This window comes from Phascolarctos cinereus, unplaced genomic scaffold (genome assembly GCF_003287225.1).
Source record: "Phascolarctos cinereus isolate Bilbo 61053 unplaced genomic scaffold, phaCin_HiC Scaffold_5;HRSCAF=322, whole genome shotgun sequence".
Lineage (NCBI taxonomy): Eukaryota > Metazoa > Chordata > Mammalia > Diprotodontia > Phascolarctidae > Phascolarctos > Phascolarctos cinereus.
In genome coordinates, this window is record NW_027555958.1 from 328,640,596 (window position 1) to 328,664,282 (window position 23,687).

General features: G+C 48.3%; 1 protein-coding gene across 1 annotated transcript in view; it reads right to left on the reverse strand.

Moving 5' to 3' along the window:
- IGSF9 (immunoglobulin superfamily member 9) overlaps nucleotides 1–23,275 on the reverse strand; it is a 24,743-nt gene extending 1,468 nt beyond the window's left edge. Inside the window, exons 1-18 of the mRNA XM_078156191.1 lie at nucleotides 23,113–23,275; nucleotides 22,614–22,802; nucleotides 14,376–14,528; nucleotides 13,086–13,240; nucleotides 12,687–12,804; nucleotides 8,726–8,867; nucleotides 7,880–8,025; nucleotides 7,528–7,670; nucleotides 7,204–7,344; nucleotides 5,373–5,489; nucleotides 4,986–5,136; nucleotides 4,634–4,757; nucleotides 3,824–3,999; nucleotides 3,022–3,272; nucleotides 2,201–2,285; nucleotides 1,900–2,070; nucleotides 1,328–1,370; nucleotides 1–734 (exon numbers count right to left, since the gene is read on the reverse strand). Coding sequence (XP_078012317.1) covers nucleotides 1–734; nucleotides 1,328–1,370; nucleotides 1,900–2,070; nucleotides 2,201–2,285; nucleotides 3,022–3,272; nucleotides 3,824–3,999; nucleotides 4,634–4,757; nucleotides 4,986–5,136; nucleotides 5,373–5,489; nucleotides 7,204–7,344; nucleotides 7,528–7,670; nucleotides 7,880–8,025; nucleotides 8,726–8,867; nucleotides 12,687–12,804; nucleotides 13,086–13,240; nucleotides 14,376–14,528; nucleotides 22,614–22,802; nucleotides 23,113–23,170 — 3,097 coding nt within the window. The 5' untranslated portion in view covers nucleotides 23,171–23,275. The remainder of the gene's footprint in view (nucleotides 735–1,327; nucleotides 1,371–1,899; nucleotides 2,071–2,200; nucleotides 2,286–3,021; nucleotides 3,273–3,823; nucleotides 4,000–4,633; nucleotides 4,758–4,985; nucleotides 5,137–5,372; nucleotides 5,490–7,203; nucleotides 7,345–7,527; nucleotides 7,671–7,879; nucleotides 8,026–8,725; nucleotides 8,868–12,686; nucleotides 12,805–13,085; nucleotides 13,241–14,375; nucleotides 14,529–22,613; nucleotides 22,803–23,112) is intronic.
- Between the last annotated feature and the right edge of the window lie 412 nt (nucleotides 23,276–23,687).

Below are 23,687 nucleotides of genomic sequence, written 5' to 3' on the forward strand. Positions count from 1 at the left end.
AGGGGGCCAGTGAGGGGGGGCGAAAAAAGGAGGCACTGCCCCTTCCACTGCTCTGGCTGGTGAGGCTGCCTCTGGGCACGGCGGGGGGAGGCCCAGGCAGCCCCCTCTCTCGAAGTGTCCAGTCTGCCAAAGCAGTGTAGGATGACTCAGAGCCCGGCCTGCTGACCCTGCTCTCAGGCAGAACTGCCTTAGGGAGGCCTAATGAGGAGCCCAGAGGTCGAGAGAGGGTTGTCTCAGGGCCTGGCCGGGTATCCATGTAGTCAAGAGGCAGGGCGGGACTGGGTTCTTCAATAGGGGGCCAGTCCCCATCAACGTTCATCTCCCGGAAAAAGGGCAGACTCAAATATTGGAGCAGGGGCCCCGGGGCTGGCAGGGGGCTGGGTGGTGGGCCCACAGGACTGATGTCAGCAATATAAAGAGGCTGGGCCACTCCGCTGGGACTGCTGTTGCTACAGTCACGTGAGTGAGCCTGATGATGGCCTGTGTTTTGGGGCTCATCTTGGATCTGGGTCAGTGAAACCTGGGGGGCCCCAGCACCTGGTCCCATCACAAATCGCCCATCGGGGCCTCGGCAAATTGGTTCCAGAGGCAGTGGGCTAGGCAGGAGCTGGGCAGGAGGACTGGGGAGCTGACTGGTCTCCCCCCACAGCAGGCTTTGTCGAAGGCTGAGAGATGGTGACTCCTGAAGTTTCAGCTTCACCACACTGTCAGGGCTGCCCGAGCCTGGAGCAGAACTGGGGAGGGGCAGGGCATCAGTGCCCATGTCAGGAGGGGGCACAGGACAATTCTAACAACCCAGGAGCCAGAGATGGGAGATTTGGAATAGGACAAGACAATGCCGAGGAGATGAAGGCAGGAGGCAAAGCCAGTGTCTACACAGGGGTTCTTAACCATTTTTGCCATGAACCTCTGTGGCAGTGTGGTGAAGCCTGTGGATCCCAGCTCAGAATAATGTTTTTAAATGCGCAAAATAAAACACAGATTGCAAAGGAAACAAATTCTACAGGAATTATTATAATTTTTTTTAAGTTCATGGACTCCAAGTTAAGAACCCCTGGTCTAAAGGAAAGAGAGGACTAACCTAGGGACAGTGGTAAGCCTGGGCCCTGACTGGCACAATGACCCTGGCCTGTGAGAAGGCTAAAGGTGGAGCTTCCCTTCCTCAGGCCCCCCATCTGATCTGCTTCAAACTCCAGCTCCAGTCAAGTCCCACCCACCCCCCAAGGCCCCACAGACTCTTTTCCCCACCTAAGGTGAAGGAGAATAAAGGAGGTAGCAGAGCCCAAGGCACAGCAGGGTCAAAAGACTAGGGAATGGAAGAACTTACTTGGGAGGTGACTTCCTTGGGGGGGAGAAGATGAGTGGTAGATCTGGAAGGGTGTGAGAACAGGGGGATGATGATAGCAATGGAGAGAGGACTCTGGTCTTTTGTTTACTCCATGCTCCAGTCCCTGGGACATGCTCCTCCTACCCACCCCATAGAGCCCCCAGCCCCAATATGGGAAGCTCCAAAGTCCTCTAGAGGGAGTGGGGAGGAAAAGGGGCTGGGGCAAGGCTCTATGATGGGGCATGGCACACGACGTGAGGGAAAAGAGGTTGTTCATCATCAGTAAGTATGAACATGGAGTAGAAATATAGGCCATGGGTGGGGCCTAAAGGCAGAATGGGAATTGTACTAGGGCAAATAAGCTAGGAGAATAGGAGCTGTCCTGCAGCTTGGAAGCTGGGCTTGGCAAGGCTGGGGTCAAATAGGTAGAGGACCCTTTCTGGGGATGAAGAAGAGGGCCTAGGTGAGAAAATAGGTGAGGTTGGGGTATATCCTCCCTCAGTTGGGGTACAGATGAGAAGCTGGGGTCTAGGAGGGCTGCAGAACCCAGGTAGCAGTAGCACAGGGCCTACCTTGGTGGCGTTTTCGGAGTCTGGCAGCCCGACGTCTGTTCATGGCACAGGCAGCCACTGTGCTGATGAGAATAGCTACGCTGAGAAAGCATACACCACCTACCACACCAGCCAGCACAGGCTGGGGCAGAAGGCCAGGAAGCTGTGTTCGGGAAGGGTACACCTCCATGCCTGAGTGTGGAGGTGATGAGAGAAGAAGTCAGTGTGGCGGAGCTGAGGCAAACAGAATGACCCCAAAGACTCCAAGGGCCCACCATTCCCAAAGCTGACAAACCCAGCACAGACCCACCCCAGGCCTCACCAGCTGTGGAGATGTTGGCCACGTTGCTGGGGTCACTGATGTAGCTGCCAGCAAAAGCCACAAGACGAAACTCATAGAAGGAATCCTAAGTTGGGGCAAGAGGGTCAGAGAAGGGGAAGAGCACAGGGGACAGCTCAGTGTACCATGTAGAGCAGGCACAAAATAAAATGTCTTTTTGAAGGTGATGGGGAGAAGGAAACAGTGAATAAGGAGCAGAAGAATCACCTGGGAAATGATGTCAAAGGCCACAGGAGGAAAACCCCTCAGATGAAAACTAATCCTCACCTACCACCTTCCCATGCTGGAGAAACCATTCTAGGGCCCATTCTCCCAACTGGTGACTCCCTAGCCCAGACCTTCCCAAAGTGGCCCAGCCATGCCCACTTCACTGCAGACCCACTCTCTCTTTGACTGCTCCACCCACTTGGCTGCCGCCTGCCTCCCAGACCCCTCTCCTCTAGCCCTTCTCCCCATTCCTAGCTCCCCTTTACAAACAGAGATTGTCTTATTTGTTTACATTTGTATTCCTAGCATTTATCAGTGCCTGGAACATAATAAGTGCTTAAATGAGCTTGCTCTCTCTCTCTCTCTCTCTCTCTCTCTCTCTCTCTTCTCTCTCTCTCTCTCTGTCTCTGTCTCTCTGTCTCTCTCTCTCTCTGTCTCTGTCTCTCTCTGTCTCTCTGTCTCTCTCTCTCTGTCTCTCTGTCTCTCTCTCTCTCTCTCTCTCTCTCTCTCTCTCTCTCTCTCTCTCTCTCTTCTCTCTCTCTCTCTCTCTTCCTCCCTCCCTCCCCACCCCCTGCCCACCAGGCTTTCTCTCCTACCTTGATGAGCCCAGGCACCAGCAGCTGAGTGTCAGCTCCACTGATGGCCCTGTTCAGCACCTCCCAGCCATGCGAGCCATGCCGCCCTTCCAGGGCATAACTGGCCAAAGTTTCAGGAGCCAGCAGGGGAGGCTCCCAGTGCAGCAGCACACCCCTCGAGGTCCTCACGGCCATGAGTCCTCGGGGTGGAGACAGGGGTAGTTGGGATTCCGTAGCATGTGACATAGGGACAGCCTGGGTAGCTGGGAGCCCTGCTAGGAACAGCAGACACTCAGGACTAAGGTTGCTTCACTTACGTCCTCAGTCCTCCAGCTCATCTATTCCCCTTCTCAAAATGCCTACCTCTCTACCTCATCGGAATCCTTCTACAATTCCCAACCACCCATTCTCTTTTCTGAATCAACATTCCACTTCTTAGGTCTTTCTTCAGTCCCCTAACATTTTTTTGTTTTGTATTTTGAGGCACTTGGGGTTAAGTGATTGGCCCAGGGTCACACAGCTAGTAAGTATCTGAGGATTTGAACTCAGACCTTCCTGACTCCAGGACCAGTGTTCTATCCAGTACCCTATCTAGCTGCCCCAGTCCCTAACATTTAACCTCCACGTTTTTGTAAACCATGTAAGTCTACAACACCCCTCTCCAATCTTCCCCTATTTAACTGTCTCCCATACCCAAGTTCCCAACACCTCTCTCTCCCCTTTTTCAATTCCTCATTCCTGTCCCCACCCAAGCCCCTCTCAAACCCTTCCCATATCTCTGCCCCAGCTTTATCTTTATAGCTCTTAGGATGAGTAGTCTCACCATTCGGAGAAGACGAGATGATCTCACTAAAAGGGCCACTCCCTAGCTTGTTCTGGGCCAGGACACTGAATTGGTAGCTGGTATGGGGTTGCAGACCTGCTACCAGTAGGTGGGCAGCACCTGCAGGCACTGGCAGGGATGTCCAGTCATGGTGTGCACGGTCGGGACGCTTGGCCCTGTGGAAATTGAGAGCAAGGAGGCTAATGAACTGGGGAGGTTTGGGGCATAGAGGAGTGACATAATTTGGTTTCCTGAAAGTATTGTCCAGAATTTTCTGAGATTGGGGGGAGAAAAATTGGGACATGTGTGTGGCAGGACCAAGAGAGCCCTTGGGTCCCAGGACAAACAAGTAGTCTAGGTCTTCCTGTCTCCTCAGCCACTCCTTCTGTATTTGTCCTCCAGTTCCCTGGTGGCTGACTCCTGATCTCATTCAGCTGGGAACTGAGACTAACCCATCAGAGGAACCCAAAGCCCAGAACTGATCCAGATCAAGCTGTACTCAAACTTTCATTTATGTGGATTATATCTACTGCTATTTACCATATTAGAAACTAAAACATCTTAGTATTATTACAAAAATAGTTTTGACCTTGTGGACCCTCTGAAAGAGTCCCTGGACCACATTTTGAGAACTGCTGTTATAGACACAGAGCCATTGGATCAGAGAGATAAGAGATTTGGGGAAGAGTCTAGGGTAGGGAGTGGAGAAGGGACAAGAAGGAGGACAATTAAGGGATTAAGGTGGTTAAGGAGAAGAGAAAAGCCTCAAGGAAGTGGCCAGGAAGAAGCAGAGGGTAAAGGAATACTCACAGAGGGGTATACCACACACTGAACCTCTGCAGGTAGCCGCCATCGAAACCAGGCTCCCAGGAGACATTGGCCCCCTCAGGTAAGGACAACACAGACACATTGGTGACAGCATGGGGACTGGTACCTTGTTAGGGAGATGGAAGTAGGGTAGGGTTAGGGTGAGGGGACTGGGAAGGAGATATGGCAGGGTCTTGGTGGAGGCCCGAGTCCTCTATCCTGAGGCCCTTCTACGTCTGAGCCCCCTTCCATATCCTCAAAACCTTGTGCCTCTGGATCCAAGCCCCCACGTCCAGATTCCCCATCTGCCCCACCCCATGCCCTCTGCCCCAAACTCTGACCCCTGGACACTGACCTAACACATAGACATTCGTCGTGGCTGCCACACGAGCCACGACATTGCTGGCGCTGCACTCCCAGCGCCCATGGGCTTCCTTGCTCAGTGGCCGCAGGACCAGGCTGCTATTGCTATCCACCTGGGCCTCACCCCGTAGGCCTCGGTCCACCTGCAGAAGAACCATCTGTCACTCCTAGTGACAAAGACTACCATACCTTTACCCAAGGCATCCCTCATCCTCCCTAACACCACTCCACCCCATAACTGAGAATGGGATCCTGGAATTCCCTGCCTCCTCCTCAGAAGAGGCATTTGGGTTCTTTCTTCCCACCAGACGCCTGGGGATGAAAGGGTAGGAGTTAAATGAATGCTGAGCACTATGGGGACCAGGTCTGGGTGTCTCACCTTAGACCAGGTGATGGTGGGGGTAGGGTCCCCATGGGCTGAGCAAGGGATGAGCAATTCTCTCCCCACTTCCTGGAAGTACTCTTTCTTTGGCTGTTCAATGAAAGCTGGAGGAGCCTGAAATGTAGATTGAGGTTTGAAGGGTAGAAGGACAGGGTGGGGGCTCTAGTAGCACCCCATCTCCTACCCCAGGGGGCCATCTGCAGTCATCCTGAACTACATCTTGCCACTGGACCCAGATGGCTCCGGAGGAGAAAGTGAGGCTGGTGACTTTGCACAGCCCTCCTCACTTAAATCCACCTCACCTGCACATCATGGCATCACCTCCTTGATGTCATGGTCCTCTTTGAGAACTAAAGACAAACTACAACAAACACAATCTTCTACCCCAACTCATTCTTAATATGCACGTCTATCTTATGTGTCTGAGGGTCAGCCTCTCCCACCACTTAGTTCTCTCATTTTCCCTGTTCCTTCCCCACTTGCTCTTCTGATTTTTCTGACTCTCCATGACTTCAGCTGAGGTGGCAGGAAATATGGGAAGGTAAGTTATTTCTAGGCAGATAGATGACCCCCTGTGATAGACAGTCAACAGAGGAGATTGGACCACTATAGAAAAGAGTGAATCGCTTGCATCAGGTTGGAAGGATCAGGAGGGAACAGATCTCCAATTCTTGTTTTGGTGACCTTAGAGCCAGCTTCCCACTCCAGAAATCCAGATGGGCAGGGAGAATGGCTTGCATCATCCTTCCTACCTCTGCCAAACTGATTTACCTCATCTATAAATCAAGTCATGTCATGACTCTGCTCAGAATTCTTTAGTGACTCCCTACATACAAAGGAAAGTTCATTAATCTGAGTCTGGCATTCAAGTTTCTCCACAATCTAGCAACCAATCTTAACTGAGGCAGCTGGTGGTGAAGTGGACAGAATGCTGGGCCTTAAGACCCGAGTTCAAATCTGGCCTCACACACTTACTAGCTGTATCATCCTGGGCAAGTTACCTAACTTCTTAGGTTTGCCTCAGTTTCCTCAACTGTAAAGTGAGAATAATATTATCGCCTACCCTGCAAGGATTGTTGTAAGGATCAAATGAGGTAAAAATTTTAAAGCACTTAGCACAGTGCCTAGCACAGAGCAGGTGCTATAGTACCCCTTTCTCCTCATACACTCTAAGTTGGCCTACTCTCTGTCCCCAAATATACTTTGTATTTCCTCACCTCCTTGTTTTTGCTCATTATGTTCCCAGTTCCTGAATGTCCTCATTTCCTTCCAGCTGTTCAATTTCTATCATCTTTTGAAGCCAAGACTATCATCTTCCTTTTGGGCAGGGGCTATTTAATTTTTGTCTTTGTATAAGATGCAGGTACATACAAGGGTACATATATGTGTATATATATATTCACATTCAGTAAATGCATCTTCAACTGAAAGGCTGTTGAACTGAAGAAAATTAAAGCTATCACCACGAAAGTCTCCCAGAGCCCTCCTGCCAGCCCAAGCCTTCTGCCTTAAACCTCATACAGCACTTTATTCTGCAGCACTCACTGTGTATTTAGTGCCGCAGACTTTATTCTCCTATTAGATCATAAACTCCATGAAGGCAGGGAGGATCCCTTTTGAAGTTGTGCCTCTTTAAAGTATCTAGCACAGTGCTCTGCACAGAATGGACACTGTTCCTGTCCCACCCCTCCTTTTATCCCCCCGATTGTGTTGAAGCTAACTAACACTGGGAGTTAGCACTTACTCAGAGTTTCTGACATGGCTGCCTCAGGATAAGGAGAGGCTGGGGGACAGGCAGGGACAGAAGAGGCCCAGGACCTTCACTCACCTTGAGCAGCACGCGGGTTGGGGAGGAGGGCCCAGTGGTGCCATGGCTGTTATAGGGAGTACAGGTATATTCTCCTAAGGCATCCTCATTCCCCAGAGCAATGACCAATGAGCCATCTGAAGCCTGAGACCAGCCCGGGAACTGAAGATCAGACCAAAGGAATCACAGAACTTCAGAGATAGGAGATGTTATAAGTTATTGAGTCTACACCCCCTTCCATTTTTAGAGATGAGGAAACAAAAGCCCCAAGTCCCCCACCCCAAACCTCCTCCTGATACTACCTGGCTTCCGTTGTGACCTTTCTCCCCTCCCCCAAGCCAGTACCTTGTCCAGCTGCAGGGCCTGGCCATCTTTGGTCCAGTTGACAAAGAGTAGAGGGGGATTGGCACGGGTGGGACATCGTATCACTCCCTGCATGCCCACCGGCAAGGGTGTCTCTGGGGGCATTGCTGTCACCTGGGCAGGGTCTGAAGGGAAGCAGGTAATAAAGAGAGACAAAAGACATATGGGCCAGAGGATCCTATGCCCCAAGGGGTGGTGGGAGAGAAAGGGTAGGGATAGGAGGCTGCAGAAGTGTGGCAGGTGATAATGGACTGGTGGTGATAAGAAAAAAGCTTTGGAAGGGCAGGCTAGAACCACAAGGGATAGAGATCTCTGAGCTAAGAGAAGGTCTTACACAGCACAGTGAGGTAGGCAGATGCTGAGGGTGGGTGGCGAAGGCCATTGCTTGGCACACAGGTGTAGTGTCCAGCATCATCAGGCTGGGTAGCCTGCAGCCAGAGGCTCCCATCCACCAGGATCCTAACTCGGGGCTGCAGGCGGCTGCAATGCAATATGTGTGGAGAGTATGTAAAGGAATCCTGGAGCAGGTAGGGGAATATGCACTTGTAGCTGGATCCCAGACCACCCTTCATGAGTTTTCTTCTCATGTGAGTTTCTTCCCACCTATACCTTGGAATCCAAGTGGGGACTGGTGGCAGAAGAAAAAAAAAATCCTCATTCTTGGGGCAGCTAGGTGGCACAGTGGATAGAGCACTGGCCCTGGAGTCAGGAGGACCTGAGTTCAAATCCGGCCTCAGACACATAACACTTACTAGCTGTGTGACTCTGGGCAAGTCACTTAACCCCAATTGTCTCACAAAAAAAAAACAACAACCCAAAAACATCCCCATTCTTTACCTCTGGTGAACAAGGGAAATAAAAGGGACATCTATATCCAGTTCAGGAAAATGGGTGAATAGGGTGAGGGTGGTAACTCTGGGGACTGGCAGCAGCAAAGAGAGAGGGGCCACTATACTATCAGCTCTGAGGTGTGGAGAAAAAGAAAAGGGTTGTGCAGGGAGGCCTGGTTCTCCAGTTTGATTGTATTGGCCCTCCCTGGCTTATTTGGGATCATTTTCTTACAGAGGTTATTAGGGCCCCTGTCCCACCCAGAAGGGGGCTCCCCTCCATTCATCTCCTTTCCCCCACCCAAACTTCCCTTCTGTTTCCCTTCTGGGCAGACAGAACTAATGGGTCCCACCTGATGTGGAAGACATTGGTGCTTCCCTGGTACCAGCTGTAGGTGAGGTTGGCAGGGTGAGCCTGAGCCTGGCAGGCCAAGGAGGCATCCTGGGAGGCATTAACTGTGCTATTTTCGGGGGGTACGACAATGATTGGTGGTCCTGTGGGGGAAGCGCATCAAAGGGGACTCCTATCATACTCCTATTAGAACCACAGAAAAGAGAACTCTCTGCCTGGTCCTTTCCCCATCTCTGTCTCCATCCCCTTGAGTCAAGGCTTGACCCCCTCTCTCTTGGACACATTACAATCATTTGTTATGGAGATAGCAGAGCACCAGACACAGAGACTGTCTCCACTTAGAATATTATATCTAATCACAATTTTCTCTGCAAAACCAGCTCCCCTTCCTAAACTCTGCCATTTTCATCAGGGAGAAGGCAGAAAAGGGCATTACTCAGTCAACACACAAGCACAGCTCCTGGCGTCTTCAGGCTGATCAATGAGAGGCTCCCATCAAGCCATATATGAACCCAGGGCTACAAGCTAGGCTTTTTCCTATCTCCCAGACTATCAAGTTCGGGGTCATCTTTGACCCTTCCCTCTTCTTCAGTCCAGATGGCCATTCTAAGTCTTCTTGTTTCTTCCTTCAAAATGTCTCTCAGATTCTCCTTTTATTTTCTATTCCTACTTCCCTTGTTCTCATCACCTTATTCCAGGATTACTTCAGAAGCCTTCTAGATGGTCTGGCTACAGTCTCTCCCTCACCCTCAATCCTCATGCATATCTTTAAACTCTTTTTCTCTCTTCCCTCCTCAAGAATGTACCATGGCTCCCATATTCCTTATGAGCAGAGGAGTTAAAGGTGCAAGAAACTTTAGAGATTATAAGATTCAATTCAACAAACATTCATAAAGTACACACTATGTTCTAAGCATTGTGCTAGGTGCTAGAATCCTAGGCTTTGATCTAGAAGAAATCTAGGCTATCTAGTCCAATCCTTTTGTTTTACAGGATGAGGAAACCAAAACCCTGAAAGAAAACCTTAGGACCTTATTTAACTTCCCTGGGACTTGTTTCTTCCTCTATAAAGTGAAAAGCTGAGACAAGATGATCTCAAAGGTCCATCCAGCTCTAAACCCTGTCATCCTGGGCTGTTATGTCTTACAACAAATTTAATGTGATTGGAAACATAGCTGAGGCTCAGTAATTATCCGTAGATTGATTGATGCCCTGGAACCAAGACATAGTTTTTAGGTTAACAGGCTCATGACTGGCCCATGGTCACACAGGTAGCAAAGCTGGGGTCTCAAGTCCTCTAGTTACAAACCCGTGGAGGTTTCTATTTCATCAAAATGTGTCCCAGATGCCTCCTAGTTCATCTAGTGCAACCTCACTTTACATATAAAGAAACTGAGGCCCAGAGAGGGTAAATATTTCTATGGCATCCAGTCTGAACACCTCCACTGGGCTCTCAAGTGGAAAGCTAGGCAGTACTGTGACTACAGTGCTGGATTAAAAGTCCAGAAGTCCTGAGTTTGAATCCTAGCTGTGTGACCATGGGTAAGTCACTTAACCTTTCTCAGCCTCAGTTTCTTCATCTGTTAAAAAAAAAGGTGATAATAATAGTGCCTGCCTCCGAGGGTTGTTGTGAGGTTCAAATAAGGTAATACATATATAAAGTGCTTTGTAAACCTCAAAGCACTATAAAAATGCTAGCTACTATTATAATTTTTCAAGACATTCCATAATATAAATCACAGGATCTTAGCAGTAGAGGGGATTTCAGAGACCATCTAATCAAATCTACACCTGATCAAGAAATTTTTATGAGGCAGCTAGGTGGTACAGTGGATAGATTGCTGGGCCTGGAGTCAGGAAAACTTGAATTCAAATCCAGCCTTAGACACCTACTAGCTACATGACCATGATCAAGTCATGTAACCTCTGTCTCAGTTTTCTCAGCTGCAAAATGGGAATAATAGCACCCACCTTGCCGCCTTGTTTCAAGAATCAAATGAGATATCTGTAAAGTGCTTAGCACAATGCCTGGCACATGGCAGGTATTTAATGAATCCTTCCTTGCAAAACAACACAGAAAAGTAGTCATCCGATCTACGGAACCAACCTTATTCCTCCCCCTAACACATAACTCCACTCCACTCCAATCTGGTCTTTCCATTATCTCCCTGTACACAAAATGTTCATTCATTCATTCATACTTTTGCTCATGCTGTTCTGCCTACCTGAAATTCCTTACCTCCTCTTCTTCTCCACCTACAACCCTCCTCCAGTTCCCAGATAAAGTCCTTCCACTTCCATGAAGTCATCCTTCCTCCTGAGAAGTCCTGATGCACTGATGGCCAATGCTTTCCCATTCTAACACTTGGCTCTGGAATGGCTTTATTGTGTTAGTACTCTCCAATTTGATGGCATATTACTTAAGGGCAGGGTACTTGGACGTGCCCTGGATCTGGAGCCAGAGAGCCCAACTTTGTTACTATCTGAGTGACCTTAGGACCTTATTTAACTTCCCTGGGACTTGTTTCTTCTTCTATAAAATGAAAAGCTGAGACAAGATGATCTCAAAGGTCCCATCCAGCTCTAAACCCTGTCATCCTGGGCTGTTACATTTTACAACAAATTTAATATGATTGGAAACATAGCTGAGGCTCAGTAATTATCTGTAGATTGATTGATGCCCCTGGAACCAAGACATAGTTTTTAGGTTAACAGGCTCAGCCCAAGAGGCTCCTCCTCACAAGCCCTGGGCTTCAGACACCAGCTATGCCTGTCCTCTTACTTCTCCATTCTTAACATCATATTTAATTCAAATTTAAAGAGTTTGCTCACTATGTGCAAAGCACTGTATTAAATATTGGGAATACAAAAACCAAAAGGAAAGTGTTCCTGCCCTCAAGCAATTCCTGGCCTATAGGGGAAATAACACCTGTAGACAGTTAAGTAAATACAAGTTAATTTGAGGATGGAGAAATTAACTGGGGGAATCAAGAAAAGACAGAAATTGGGGTTAGATCTATAGATGTAGGGTAGAGATGCATCTTCATGGAGATAACAGTGGAATCCAGAGGTTCTTAACCTTTTATGGGTCATAGAGTCCTTTGGCTGTCTGGTGAAACCTGTCCACCCATTTTCAGAGCAGTGTTTTTAAATGTATAAACTGATTCCTAGAAAACCAGTTACAATGAAATATAGTTATGAGAATATTTTTAAAATAGGTCCATGGACCCCAGGTTAAGAACCTATGAAAATCTGTGATATTACAAAGGGAGAGATATGTACATAAGGGGTTGAAGATGCATGATAAGCCAGCAAGGAAGATTGAAGAAAAGTGGCTGGACACATAGGAGAGCCAGGGCAGTGCAGTGTCAATCAAACAAAGAGAGGAGAGAGCATCCAGGAGGGGGTGGTCAAGAGTATCAAAAGTAGATCAAAGTATACAAAAATATACAAAGAAGTCATGGAGAATGAATAAGAACTGGAAAAAAAGGCCATTAGACAATAGTTTCAAGATCAATGGCAATCTTTGAGAGAGCAGTTCCAAGTAGTGGGTCAAAAGCAGTACTGAGAAGAGGGGTGGGGACAGGAAGACAAGTGGAGTAGAGATGATTTATTCTGGCTGTGAAAGGAAAAAGAGATACGAGATGGTAACTTGGCAAGATGGCAGGGCTAGATGAAAGTTTTGAAAGGATGTGGGAGACCTTGTCATGTTAATAGACAGCAGGAAAAGAGCCATTATATAGGGAGGAATTGAAGATGGTGGCAGGGAGATGATAGAAGAGCTAAGCTTCTGAGAGACAGGAGAGGTATGGATCAGGGCAAAGAAGAGTTCAGCCCTTCTCTCCCCAGCTCTCATTGTCCTTCCTATGGAAGCAAATGGCCTTGGTTTCCCCCCTCCCCCTCCCAGCTCCTACTACATCATCATCTCTTCCCCTTCCTTCCCTCTTAACCCTACTACTTACCATGTACCAGCAAGTGGGTAGCATGTGTGGCACTGCCCTCAGTGCTGGAAGCATGGCATGTATAGATTCCAGCACTGGACTGCTCCACTCTTCCAATCCTAAGGGTTCCATTCTGCACCTGGGGGGAAGAATGGGGAGAGAAGAATCAAACTCTCATCTCAGTTTTAGTTCCAAGCAGTCCTGTGCTACCAAAGATGACCAGCAGAGGGCAGAAGAACCCCAAGAACAGGGAGACCCTGTGACCCAGTCACTTAGTTTCAGGAATAGATCAAGCCAGACTGCCTCCTGCTGCCTGTTGCAGGGAGGAGTAGTCACAATCCTCTTCCTCCTCCCTGCCCATTGCTCTGCCCCATCTCTATACCCCAATTTCCTTCCCATGCCACCCTCTGTGCTTCATACCTGCACCTGGCCCTGGCCCTGGCCCAGGTCCCGCCCATCACGCTTCCAGGCCACATGAGGCTGGGGGCTGCCACTGGCCGCACAGTGCAGGGTCACTGGCTCCCACTCCCGAACCTCTAACACTGGTGGGGGAGTCTCCAGGAATCTGGGAGGGGCTGTTGACAAAGAGGTTGTGAGAGGCACAAGGCCCTGCCCAATCAATCAATCAATGGGCGGAAGAAGTAGGGTTTCTATCTTGGGTGAGTCAGCAAAATCATCCCCAACTATGCCCAGTTAAAGAATCCTGGCCAGGAAGCATCGGGGCAATTCTCCCCCAAGCAGGGGAAGGAGACACACAGACAGACACTGAAAAATAGAAGTATAATCTCTAGCACAAAGCAGACGGCCCCTAAAGTTAATTAAATTGGATCCACAGTAGGATCCATAGCACAGAGCAGGAAGGGACCTTAAAGGTCAGTGAGTCCAAGGCCCTCATTTTATAAATGAAAAACCACAGGCCAAGAAAGTTAATCTTGTCCAGAGTTGCACAGCTGGTAAGCATCTGAGGCAGAATTTGACCTCAGGTCTTCTGGGTTCAGCCCTCTCTCCATTATACCACAGTGACCCTACCCACAGCTGCTCCCCCGACCAGCCCAGGCAATCCATGGCCCAGGGCCATGATTGATGGGTGGAGCTGTCATTGAGAGCCAGGCCAGGATTAGTGGGACAGTCAGACTGATGCACCCACACCCTCCCCCACAGCAGACCTGTTTGGAATGACAAGGCAGTGAGTTGGGCCTTTCGAGGGTAGGGGGGAAGAAGGAAGGCAGTATGGAAAACTGAAAGCACAGATCAGATTTCTAGTCCTCCCTCCAAAATCACTGGGTGAGCCTGGGCAAGTCATCTAGTCTGTGTTTCAATTGTATCATCTGCAAAATGAGGATAAAACTGTCCTCCCTCCTCTGTTTTGAGGATTCAAAGGAGACAATGTGTGCCAACAGACTTTGCAAGAGGGTTAAGACCATACATGGATGGTAGGTAATAACCAAGGGAATCCCAGGAGGAGGGCAGAGTAAGGAGGAGGAGTGGAGAAAAGATGAAGGGGAAGGGAAGAAGGGGAGAGAAGGTAGAACGTGGAAATGGGGGAAGTGTGTAATGAAAAGCTGTAGAATGGAACTGCACTTTATGTAGAAAGATTAACCTCTTCCCATTATCCCCTTTGAGCAGTTCCTTCCAGCTCCCCTGCCTCCATATTTCCTTCAACCCTAGACTTCCTTCCTCCCCCTAACTACTTTGTTCCCCAGCTCGTACAGTTAACTGTGAGGTGCACCCAGGAGCCATTGGCAAAGTCATCTTCGGGGTTGGGCTGATCCAGGAAGAGCACCCGACATTCATACCAACCCTGGTCCTCTGTCTGAAGCCTTTCAATTAGTAAGGATGCTCCTTCCTGTAGCCGCACACGCCCTAGAAAAAGAAACATCAATATAAAGGGTTGTATCTTCTGAAAAACTCCTTATGGACACCCAGGGCAACCCCTTGTCCCCTTGGATGCTGGGAATTCTGGCAGAGCATACTACCGCAACCGGGAAAGGGGTCTGAAAAAGCTGATTCCTTTGCCCAGCATCCCTATCTCGGTATCTCCCCCTTCTCTCTCCTCCTCTCCTCTCTCCCACTTGCTACTGCTTCTATAGCTAGGAGCCTCCCCCAAACAAAAGGAAACCCTCCCTCCTGCTCCAACATAAATAGCCTAAGGGTAAGAAGGCAGACAAAATGCGATTCTAGCTCTCGGTTTCTTCCATCTTTTTGTAGGAATTATCCTCCTCACCCCATTACCCCAAAAGACATTCTACCTCCAAAGTCCTTCTTCAGGAGTAAGGCTAAAACTGTTTGAGACACCATCGAGCTACTACCATCCCTTGTCATTCCCCCTCCCCCACTGACCCTGCCACCCACATCCACCCACACTGGGAATCAGGGCCCCTGTAACTCTAATAGAGCTGGTTGTCCTGGCTGGGGGCCAAGTTTCTCCAGCCAAAGCCCCTAATCTCCCAGAGCTATTATCAGAGGCCTAAGCGCCTTAGGGTGGCTAGAACCCAGGTCAGCCAGGCAAACAGGCTGGGAGCAAAATCAGATGCCTTGTTACTTCAGGAAGCCCCTTTCCCTCTAGATGTTCACACCCTGGAATGATCTGAAGAATCACTGAATCACAGAATGTCCAAGTTGGTCATTTAGTACAATCTATAAACTAAGACTAATATAACCCACAAGTGATCATCTAGCCTCTGCTCAAAGACCTCCAAGAAAAGGGGAACCCCCCCCCATACACACACCCCTCTACTTCTGGCCAGCTGTGTTAAAGAACAGTTGTTTTTTTCCTGACATCTAAACGTGCCTCTCTGCAGTTTCCACCTATTATTCCCAGTTCTGTCCTATGGGGCTACGTAGAAATGTCTAATGTCTCCTCCATGATAGCCCTTGAGACACCTGAAGACATATCATTCCCCCTCCTCCTACTCCAAGCACTGCCCCCCCAGGTCCACCTTCCCTTCCCTAGGCTAAACATGACTAACTTCCTTCAATGCATCCTCCTAGGGCATGGAATCAAGGGTTTTCATCATCCTGATGGCCTTTCTCTGGACAGTCTCAGAAATTCATACAGATGTATCCATGTATAGCTCCATACAAGCCTATATCTTCTACCCACATCCACCCTCAGGGCCAAGACACTGGGATTTATGGGAATTATACTGGAGGGACTGATATAAACCAACCTCCTAGACTCATTTCTCCTCCTTTCCCTCTTACAAAACACTCCAGGTAGCTTTGTAGACTTCCCTAGGCACTCGTGCTCACTCCTACTTGCAGACTCGTGGTTGGGTCCTGGCTGATGCTGGCCCTGGTCCTAAGCATAGACTTCCTGCTTTCCTTCTTTCAATTCAATAAGCATTAAACACCTACTTCAGACTAAGATGCTGTTTAGGTAATGGGGATACAATGATGGGAAGAAAAAAAATGACAGTCTCCTGACCTAAAATAGCTCCCAGGTTAGGAGAGGACTAGACTTGTATACAAATAAAGCTTTGGGCCTCCCAATAAAATGTAAACTCCCTGAAGGGGCAGCTAGGTGGTGCAGTGGATGGAGCTCTGGCCTTGGAGTTAGGAAGACCTCAGTTCAAATTTGGTCTTAGACATACAACACATGTCTAAGACACTAGCTGTGTGACCCTGGGCAAGTCACTTAACCCTAATTGCCTAGCAAAAAGAAAAAAAAATTCACTTCCACAATGATGGAATTATCGGAAGCTAGGTAGTGCAGTGGATAGAGCACCAGCCCTGGAGTCAGGAGGACCTGAGTTCAAATCCAGCCTCAGACATATAACACTTACTAGCTGAGTGACCCTGGGCAAATCACTTAACCCCACTGCCTACCAAAAAATTTAAAAAAGCAAAAACCTGACCATAAACTCCCTGAGGCTAGAGACCAAAGCTTCTCTTTTGTCTTTGGCTACTCAAGCCCACCACAATGCTTGGGGTGCTTGGGGTACAGTAACAGTGCTGTACCATTAAACACACTGTTGTTGTTCATTTAGTCACATCTGACTCTTTGTGACCCTGTGGACCGTACTGTCCATTGGGTTTTCTCAGCAAAAATACTGAGTGGTTTGTCATTTCCTTCTCCAGTGGATTAAGGCAAACAGAAGTTAAGTGATTTGGCCACGGTCACACAGCTAGTAAGTATCTGAGGCCAGATTTGAATTGAGGTCTTCCTGACTCCAGGCCCAGTCCTCTCTCCACTGAGCCACGAAGCTACCTCCTAGGCAGCCGTTAATGACTTGCCCAAGGTCATATAGCTAGTAAGTGTGTGAGGCCGAATTTTAACTCGGGTCTTCCTGACTTCTGGTCCAGCACATAGTAGGTACTTAATGCTTGATTGATAGACATAGTGGATGCCTAGGCTAAGTTACTGATATTCACTTGGCTTCATGTAGACTTGCAACCCAAAAGTACATACCCAATACACACGCATAAAACTCAATTCCAACTTTTTGCTCCCTGCAATACTTCAATTCCCTCTATCTCTTTGAATTCCCAATAAGCAAAATCATACTTTGGTCATATCCCTTGCTACTCAAATCTAGGATAGTTCCACTGTAAGGAAGAACTACCCATATTAAGGAAACTTGACATTAAGGCCCATATTAACAAGTATTTATTTCGGTGGACTATATCCCTTTGCAAATCACTCTCAGATGGGCCCTGAGTTGTACAGGTGTGACACTGCAGAATGGGTGGACCTGTTTAAGGATTTTCCATTTAATTCCCCTCCCAGATGATAAGCCTGGGCCAGGCATGTAAATATTTAACCATATCCCTACACTTCTGGATATTGAGTACTCTCGACATAGGTCTACAGATACCTTACTAAGAAAAGACTTGCAATAAACTCCAGTTGATATAGATTCAAACCCACCAGGGAACTCAGGTAACCAGGTGGCTTCAATAGGTTTTAAGAGTGGTAACAGATGTCATGATGGTGACCCTGGGACACTGATGCGTCTTTTGGTTTATCGAAGATCAAGTTTGTTTCCTAATGCCTCAGTGCAGAGCACATTTTCATAGACTTTGGCAACTGCCACAGGATCTCTGTGGTTAACTCTCAGTTAACCTGAATACTTGGTGAAGTGGAACACCTGACCGTCCTGACACAGAGCTGAACAGATGATAGCAGCCTCTACGGCATACTCTGGGGAGCAGAGGTCCCCGGTGTCTTCTGTTCTTTGCTACAGATGATAAGATTGTTGGCCCACAACAAGTACGTTCTTCCTGGTTGGGGGTGGAACCTCAGGCAAGCAGAGTTCTGTGCTAGTTATGAGAGCTGGAGACAATCCTTGACCTTGGTGGAAGAGATAAGGCCACGGAAGCAGAGGATGGAATGCAGAAGAATCTAGTGCCAATTGTGTAGGTAAACAAATGTAGTGGGTATGAAGAATAGATAATGTAGAGAGATATGTAAGGGAAGCCAGAAAAGGCTTCCTGGAAGAGATAAAATCTGGGGGTTTTGAAGGAGAGACACATAAGGGAGGAGTACAGGGGAGAAAGGTAGGGCATTCTGAATGGGAGAGAATGGATGGAAGCATTTGAGCTCTCAACCTACCCGGAACAGAAAGAATGCACAGCCGCTTCCTTAGCCTGGGATACTTCAACAGCAGTTCAGTTTTGAGTGTTTAAAGCCTGGCAATATTAATTGGCACAGTGGATAGAGTTCGAGGCCCAGAGTCAGGAAGACCTGAGTTCAAATCCAGCCTCAGACACTTACTAGCTGTGCCATCTTGGGCAAGTCACTTAATCCTGTTTGCCTCAGTTGCCCATCTATAAAATGAGCTGGAGAAGGAAATGGAAAACCAGTCCCAGTATCTTTGCCAAGAAAACCCGAAATGGGGTCATGAAGAGTGGACACAACTGAAAAACAACTGAACAACAAACATTAGTAGGGTAGTGACTGGACCTGTGATGTCATCAGAGGGGGGAATGAGTTCCCAAATGAAGAAACTCTCTCTACCACTGAAGGTCAGCACCAAGAATTTCAGTGAGTCCCTCAGGGTTACATAGCCAGCATGTATCTCAGAGGCAGGACCTGACTCTGGATCTTCCTAACTTTTTGGCCAGTTCTCAGTTTATTCTGACAAGTATCAAACCAAAAGAGAAACTGAGGTCACTAACCATACATAAGGATCTCTGTGGGCTGCATATTGCCTCAGAAAACCACATATTAGCATTATCTATATTGTGTTGTATTTTTATTTTGTTAAAAATTTCCCAATTACACCTTAATCTGGTTTGGTAGGAGTGTTGTGGGCCTCTGTACTACCCTATTACAGCACACTGCCTTTTCAATAAGATAAAAATAACAAAATGAAAGTCCATAAAATATCAGCTCAAGCCCTCCCTCCTCATGGGAGACCCTCCCTGATTCCCCTTCCCTCAAAAGTTTTGTGCTGTCCCTCCTCTTACCCCCCAATACTTTGTAATTACTTTGTATATAATTTTATACTTACAGAGAAGCAACCTGAAGTAGTGGAGAGGGAGCTAGCCTCAGAAACAGGAAGATCTGAGTGCAAGTTCTGTCTCTGACATATACTGACTGTGTGACTCTAGGCAAGTCACTTAACAACTCAGGGCCCACATTAACTCTCTAGAGCAGGTGCTTATATCTATGTTAGTTGAGGGAGTTTTCTCACTGAGAATTCCCTATACCAATGAAATCATAAATTTGGCATAAAAATTTTTTTTAACCTATATTTACTTATTTGGGCACATTATTTCCAACCAATAGGACACCAGCTCCTAGAAGGCCATTTTCTTTTTGTCTTTGTATATGCCCAGTGATTAGCACAGCACCTGGTACTTGAAGGGTGGGATTAATAAATTATTTTTGAACTGAAGGAAAGAGAGCTAGTTCTGGGCTTTATTCCAGGAAACTTCTTTTACGGTGAGGATAAGTTCTTTCTTCCTTTCTCCCCATCTTCTCCTACTCAGAAAAGACACATCACCCAGGGCCCTGTGTGCTTCAAACAGGAGGACAGAGGGGGCAGAAAATGAATGGGCTGCAGTGAGTAATCTGGCTGCACCAGTGGCAGCCAGCCCTAGGCCAATGAAATCAGCAATCCACTGAAGTATTGAAGTCTAGAGTAAGCTCAGATTGTTTCTTGCATGTAAGTCTATAAAGTCTTCAAGGATGTGCCATCTATCTTCTCCTTTTCTTGTCCCACTCCGTCCTCCCCCCCCCCCACATCCACTGCTGCTAAGCATTCAACCAGTCTGTTAAATTAATGATATCCTCCACTTGAAAAACCGTGTTTGAGCTTCCTTGCTTTAGGGTGGAAGGCATGGGGAGTCTTATCCCACCATAACACCAAAAGTCCCTCTCCCCCTAACTCTTCTTAGCTGCCAGTCCTTCCTTCCCAGGCAAGAAAACTCCAAAATAGTTGACTCTTCGTGGAACATGGGCATCTAGGCCTGGTTCTACAATCTCAGTTTTCCCCAAACCTCTTCTCCTGCTCACACCCTAACTCTTACCCTTTTGACATCAGACTGTCCAACATTCTCCTGGAGTATAGCACTAATTCCCCTCCCACTCACCCCCAACCAAGTCCTAAACTGATTTTCCCAAAGATATGCCCTAAATCTCAGGTCCATCCTGCCCCACCCCCTACTGACACCACGGCATTTGTACCTCTCTCCCCTACACCAGCCCAGAGGGTTTATGACAAAACATCATTGTCCTAAACAACTTCCACCTCCTGTTGCTTGGCAACTCTGTGGTTGGGAGTCCCCACACAAAGGCAGGAGAGGCCCTGGGGCTAGGGAATGGGGGGTGGGGTTAGGCAGGGAGTGGGGGTGGTAGACAGAAATGCCTAATTGTGGTGCATTCAAGGGGTTAATAAGCAACAGGTATCTCTTACCTATCTGACTTCCTAACCCAGCATACTGACCAGCAACTCCTTGCCTCTGGTAAGAAGGAGCCCCAAATTAGGGAACAGTTACTTCCCTTATTCCCCATGCCTTTTCCCCAGAGACATCACCCCCAGGAGCCCTTTGGTACATAAGGAGTAATAGAGAAAATGAGGACAATAAAGGTAAAAAGCCAGGTAGGTAGGTTGAGTAAGAAACCAAAGCAACTGAACAAAAAAAAGGAGGGGAGACGGTGGGTGTTTGCTTGACAGTATATCTCTGTTCACCCCTCCACCCCCACAAGATGTCCTAGGGGAAAATGATCTGTTTGGGAGACTGACATCTACAGGAGGGGAAGTGGTGGGGGTCATGCGGGGTGGGGGCTGGGAAGGTAGAAAGTTAAGAGTTTCAGAGTTCCCGTAGGGAATCATTGGGGAAAGTATCTTCTTTATCCCAAATTCCCTGCCCCCCAGCACATTCTTAGGCAAACAGGCAGCCCCACCTTTTCAGTAGGAGAGGTTGCCCAGGCAGGTCCTTCTTGCACAGCCGGGGGCCCCACTCTCTCTTACAACTTGTATCTCCTCACAGACTCTAACCAAGCTAAGCAGTAAAGCTGTTTTTATTCTAGTGGCCCTAATTGGAGCATCATTTGCATACACAGAGGGAGAAGGGTCCTATGAAGTTGACCATACCCCTTCCCCCAACTGGGCCTGTAGCCAACAACTGTCCTCGTTTGAAAAAAAAATCAGAAGCAAATCACTGGGTATCTCTCCCCTAGGTACCTGCCAGTCTCCTCCTCTCCCACTGGCACCTCCTCCACAAGCCTCAACCAATCCCACAGCTCCCTCCAGGATTCAAATTAGAGAAAGGGGTTGGACTCTCAGGATCCCACTTCTTCCCCCTCAGTGGCCTCTTCTGGGCTTCTCCTTGGGAGGTTCAGCATGGAAAGACTTTGTGGATGGGGAGGTGGAGGGATACCTTATTCAGAGTTTTAGGAAACTCCAATCCTGTCTACCACCACGATAGTCTAAACTCCATCCCTATCCAACACTGGTTGCTGGAATAATTTTTTCTTGATCCCCACCCTACCAGGACACCCCATCCCATCCAGTTCTTAGCCCACACTATCTCCATGTAATCCTGCTCCGGCCTCCATCACTGCCATCTCAAGGCTCTGGCTCTGGAGGTAGGTGGAAGGGGATGCCTTCAACTGCAGTGTAACTCAAGGGGTTAACAGACAACGGATATCTCCTTCCTATCTGTTGCTGCAGAGCTAGGGGTTAAGTCAGGAGAAGCAGGTAGTTTTTTCTTCCTTTGTATTACCCCTTCCCCTAACTCCTAAATTCAGAGACCAGAGCTTGCCCCTGGCCCTAGGCACTAACCACCCAGAATTATGTCTCCAGCTAGGGGATTAAAAGGAAGCAGAGCCACCCAGGGACTGAGGGATAGAGTAAAGGCACTAGAAAGAAACAACGTTGGTGTTCACTACCCCAGCCTCAGGGGCATGAAAGGGAAAGAAATACATCCTTTATCCAAGCCTCACCCCTTGTTTAACCATTGGGTAACTCAGTGTCTAGAGACCCTCCTCATCTGCCTAGGTGTACCTCCTTTTCCTTCATTATCAAGCTGCACTCTAATATTGTGATAGAATGGACTAAGGCCTTCTGGAGCCCTGACATCTCTGAAATGAAGAGCTTGGACTACATGGCCTCTTAAGGTGCCTTCCAGCTCTAGAAACATCTTCTTTTCTTCTGTATTCTAGCCTTGGGAAACTTCCCATAGGGAGACACAAGTTGGGGCCCTATGTTAGCTCTATGTATATCCCAAGGGGATGGGGTCTAAAGAGCAGGATAATTGGGTTTATGACAAATCTGACAGTAGAGTCTGATAGGACTTCAGGATGGGATTAGTTCAGAGGTTTGGGGTATAGAATCCCCAAAGTAAAGCTATTATCAACTTGATAAAAGCTGGGCATGGGAGTAAGGGACCAAAGGTTAGGGCAATGGGATGAGGGTTAGGAGAGCATGATTAAGAAGCTAAAAAGTCCCAGCCCCCTTCCTTATGACATGGCTGCCCCTGCTAAGGAATGGTTCTTACCCACGTAGTGAGGATCAACACGGGGGGAGTACAGCCCAAACTGGATGAAAATGGGAAGCAGGAAGCCAAAGCGCAACCACTCGATGACGTGCAGTGGGGGCCTCCCCGTGGGGGGCAGTAGGTCACAGCTTAGCAAGGCACTCTCCCCAGTATGGCCCACCACTGTTACTGCCTCAGGTTTCACGTGGCCTGTGGGGAGTGAGGGGAGAGAGACAATGGGATCACAGCAAGGAGTACCTGTGTCAGGGTTATACAGGTGACTTAGGGGTGAAGGCTTTAATTCAAAGAAACATTTATTTTGGCCGTCTCCTGATGGAGGTATATATATATACCCAAGGCCCCACAGCCCTTCAGGACCCATTCTGGGGCTAGGGGCTCTCTTTCTTCCCAAGCTGGGCCCTTGCTGTAGAGTGTGTGCATGTGTGTGTGTGTGTGTGTGTGTGTGTGTGTGTGTGTGTGTGTGTACTTCTGGGCTTCATGAGCCACAGTAGGAGCTCACCGTCAGCCCTCTGACTGGTGATCAGGCTGAGGATGGCCAGGCCGAGGCACCAAATCATAGCACAGCTGTCCCACCCAGCCCCTCCTGTCCCCAAGGAGCCCTGAAGGAGGGGCCGAGGGATGGGCCCTGGCTAAGGGGTGCTCTTCTCTGCTTTCCAGAAAACTCTTCAGTTCCTCAGTGTAGCCACCAGGGAGATGTGACTTGGGCCAAATTTGGTCTTTGGGAGATTCAGTGCCTTGGCCCAGGTGACTCCAGATGGGGATACTCTCTGGGGAACCAGTATCTGAAAGGAAGAAGAACATGCAGAGGGATAAAGCAAAGCAAGTAAGTCAGAATATGTCAAGGGAGAACCTACCAGGATAAAAAGAAGGATGTATAAGGGGAATGACAGACAGTATACTAGGTGGTACCACGTGGAGGCCCTGAGGAATAGAAAAAGAGACTCTAGCTCAAACAAAAAACCATGAATTCCCAAGCCCAATCTGCCTCCCACCAACTTTCCCAAAAATTTTCTTTATTCCTAAGTTTACTTGAGCCTCATAACAACACGGTGAAAGTATTGTGGGGTTAATTAT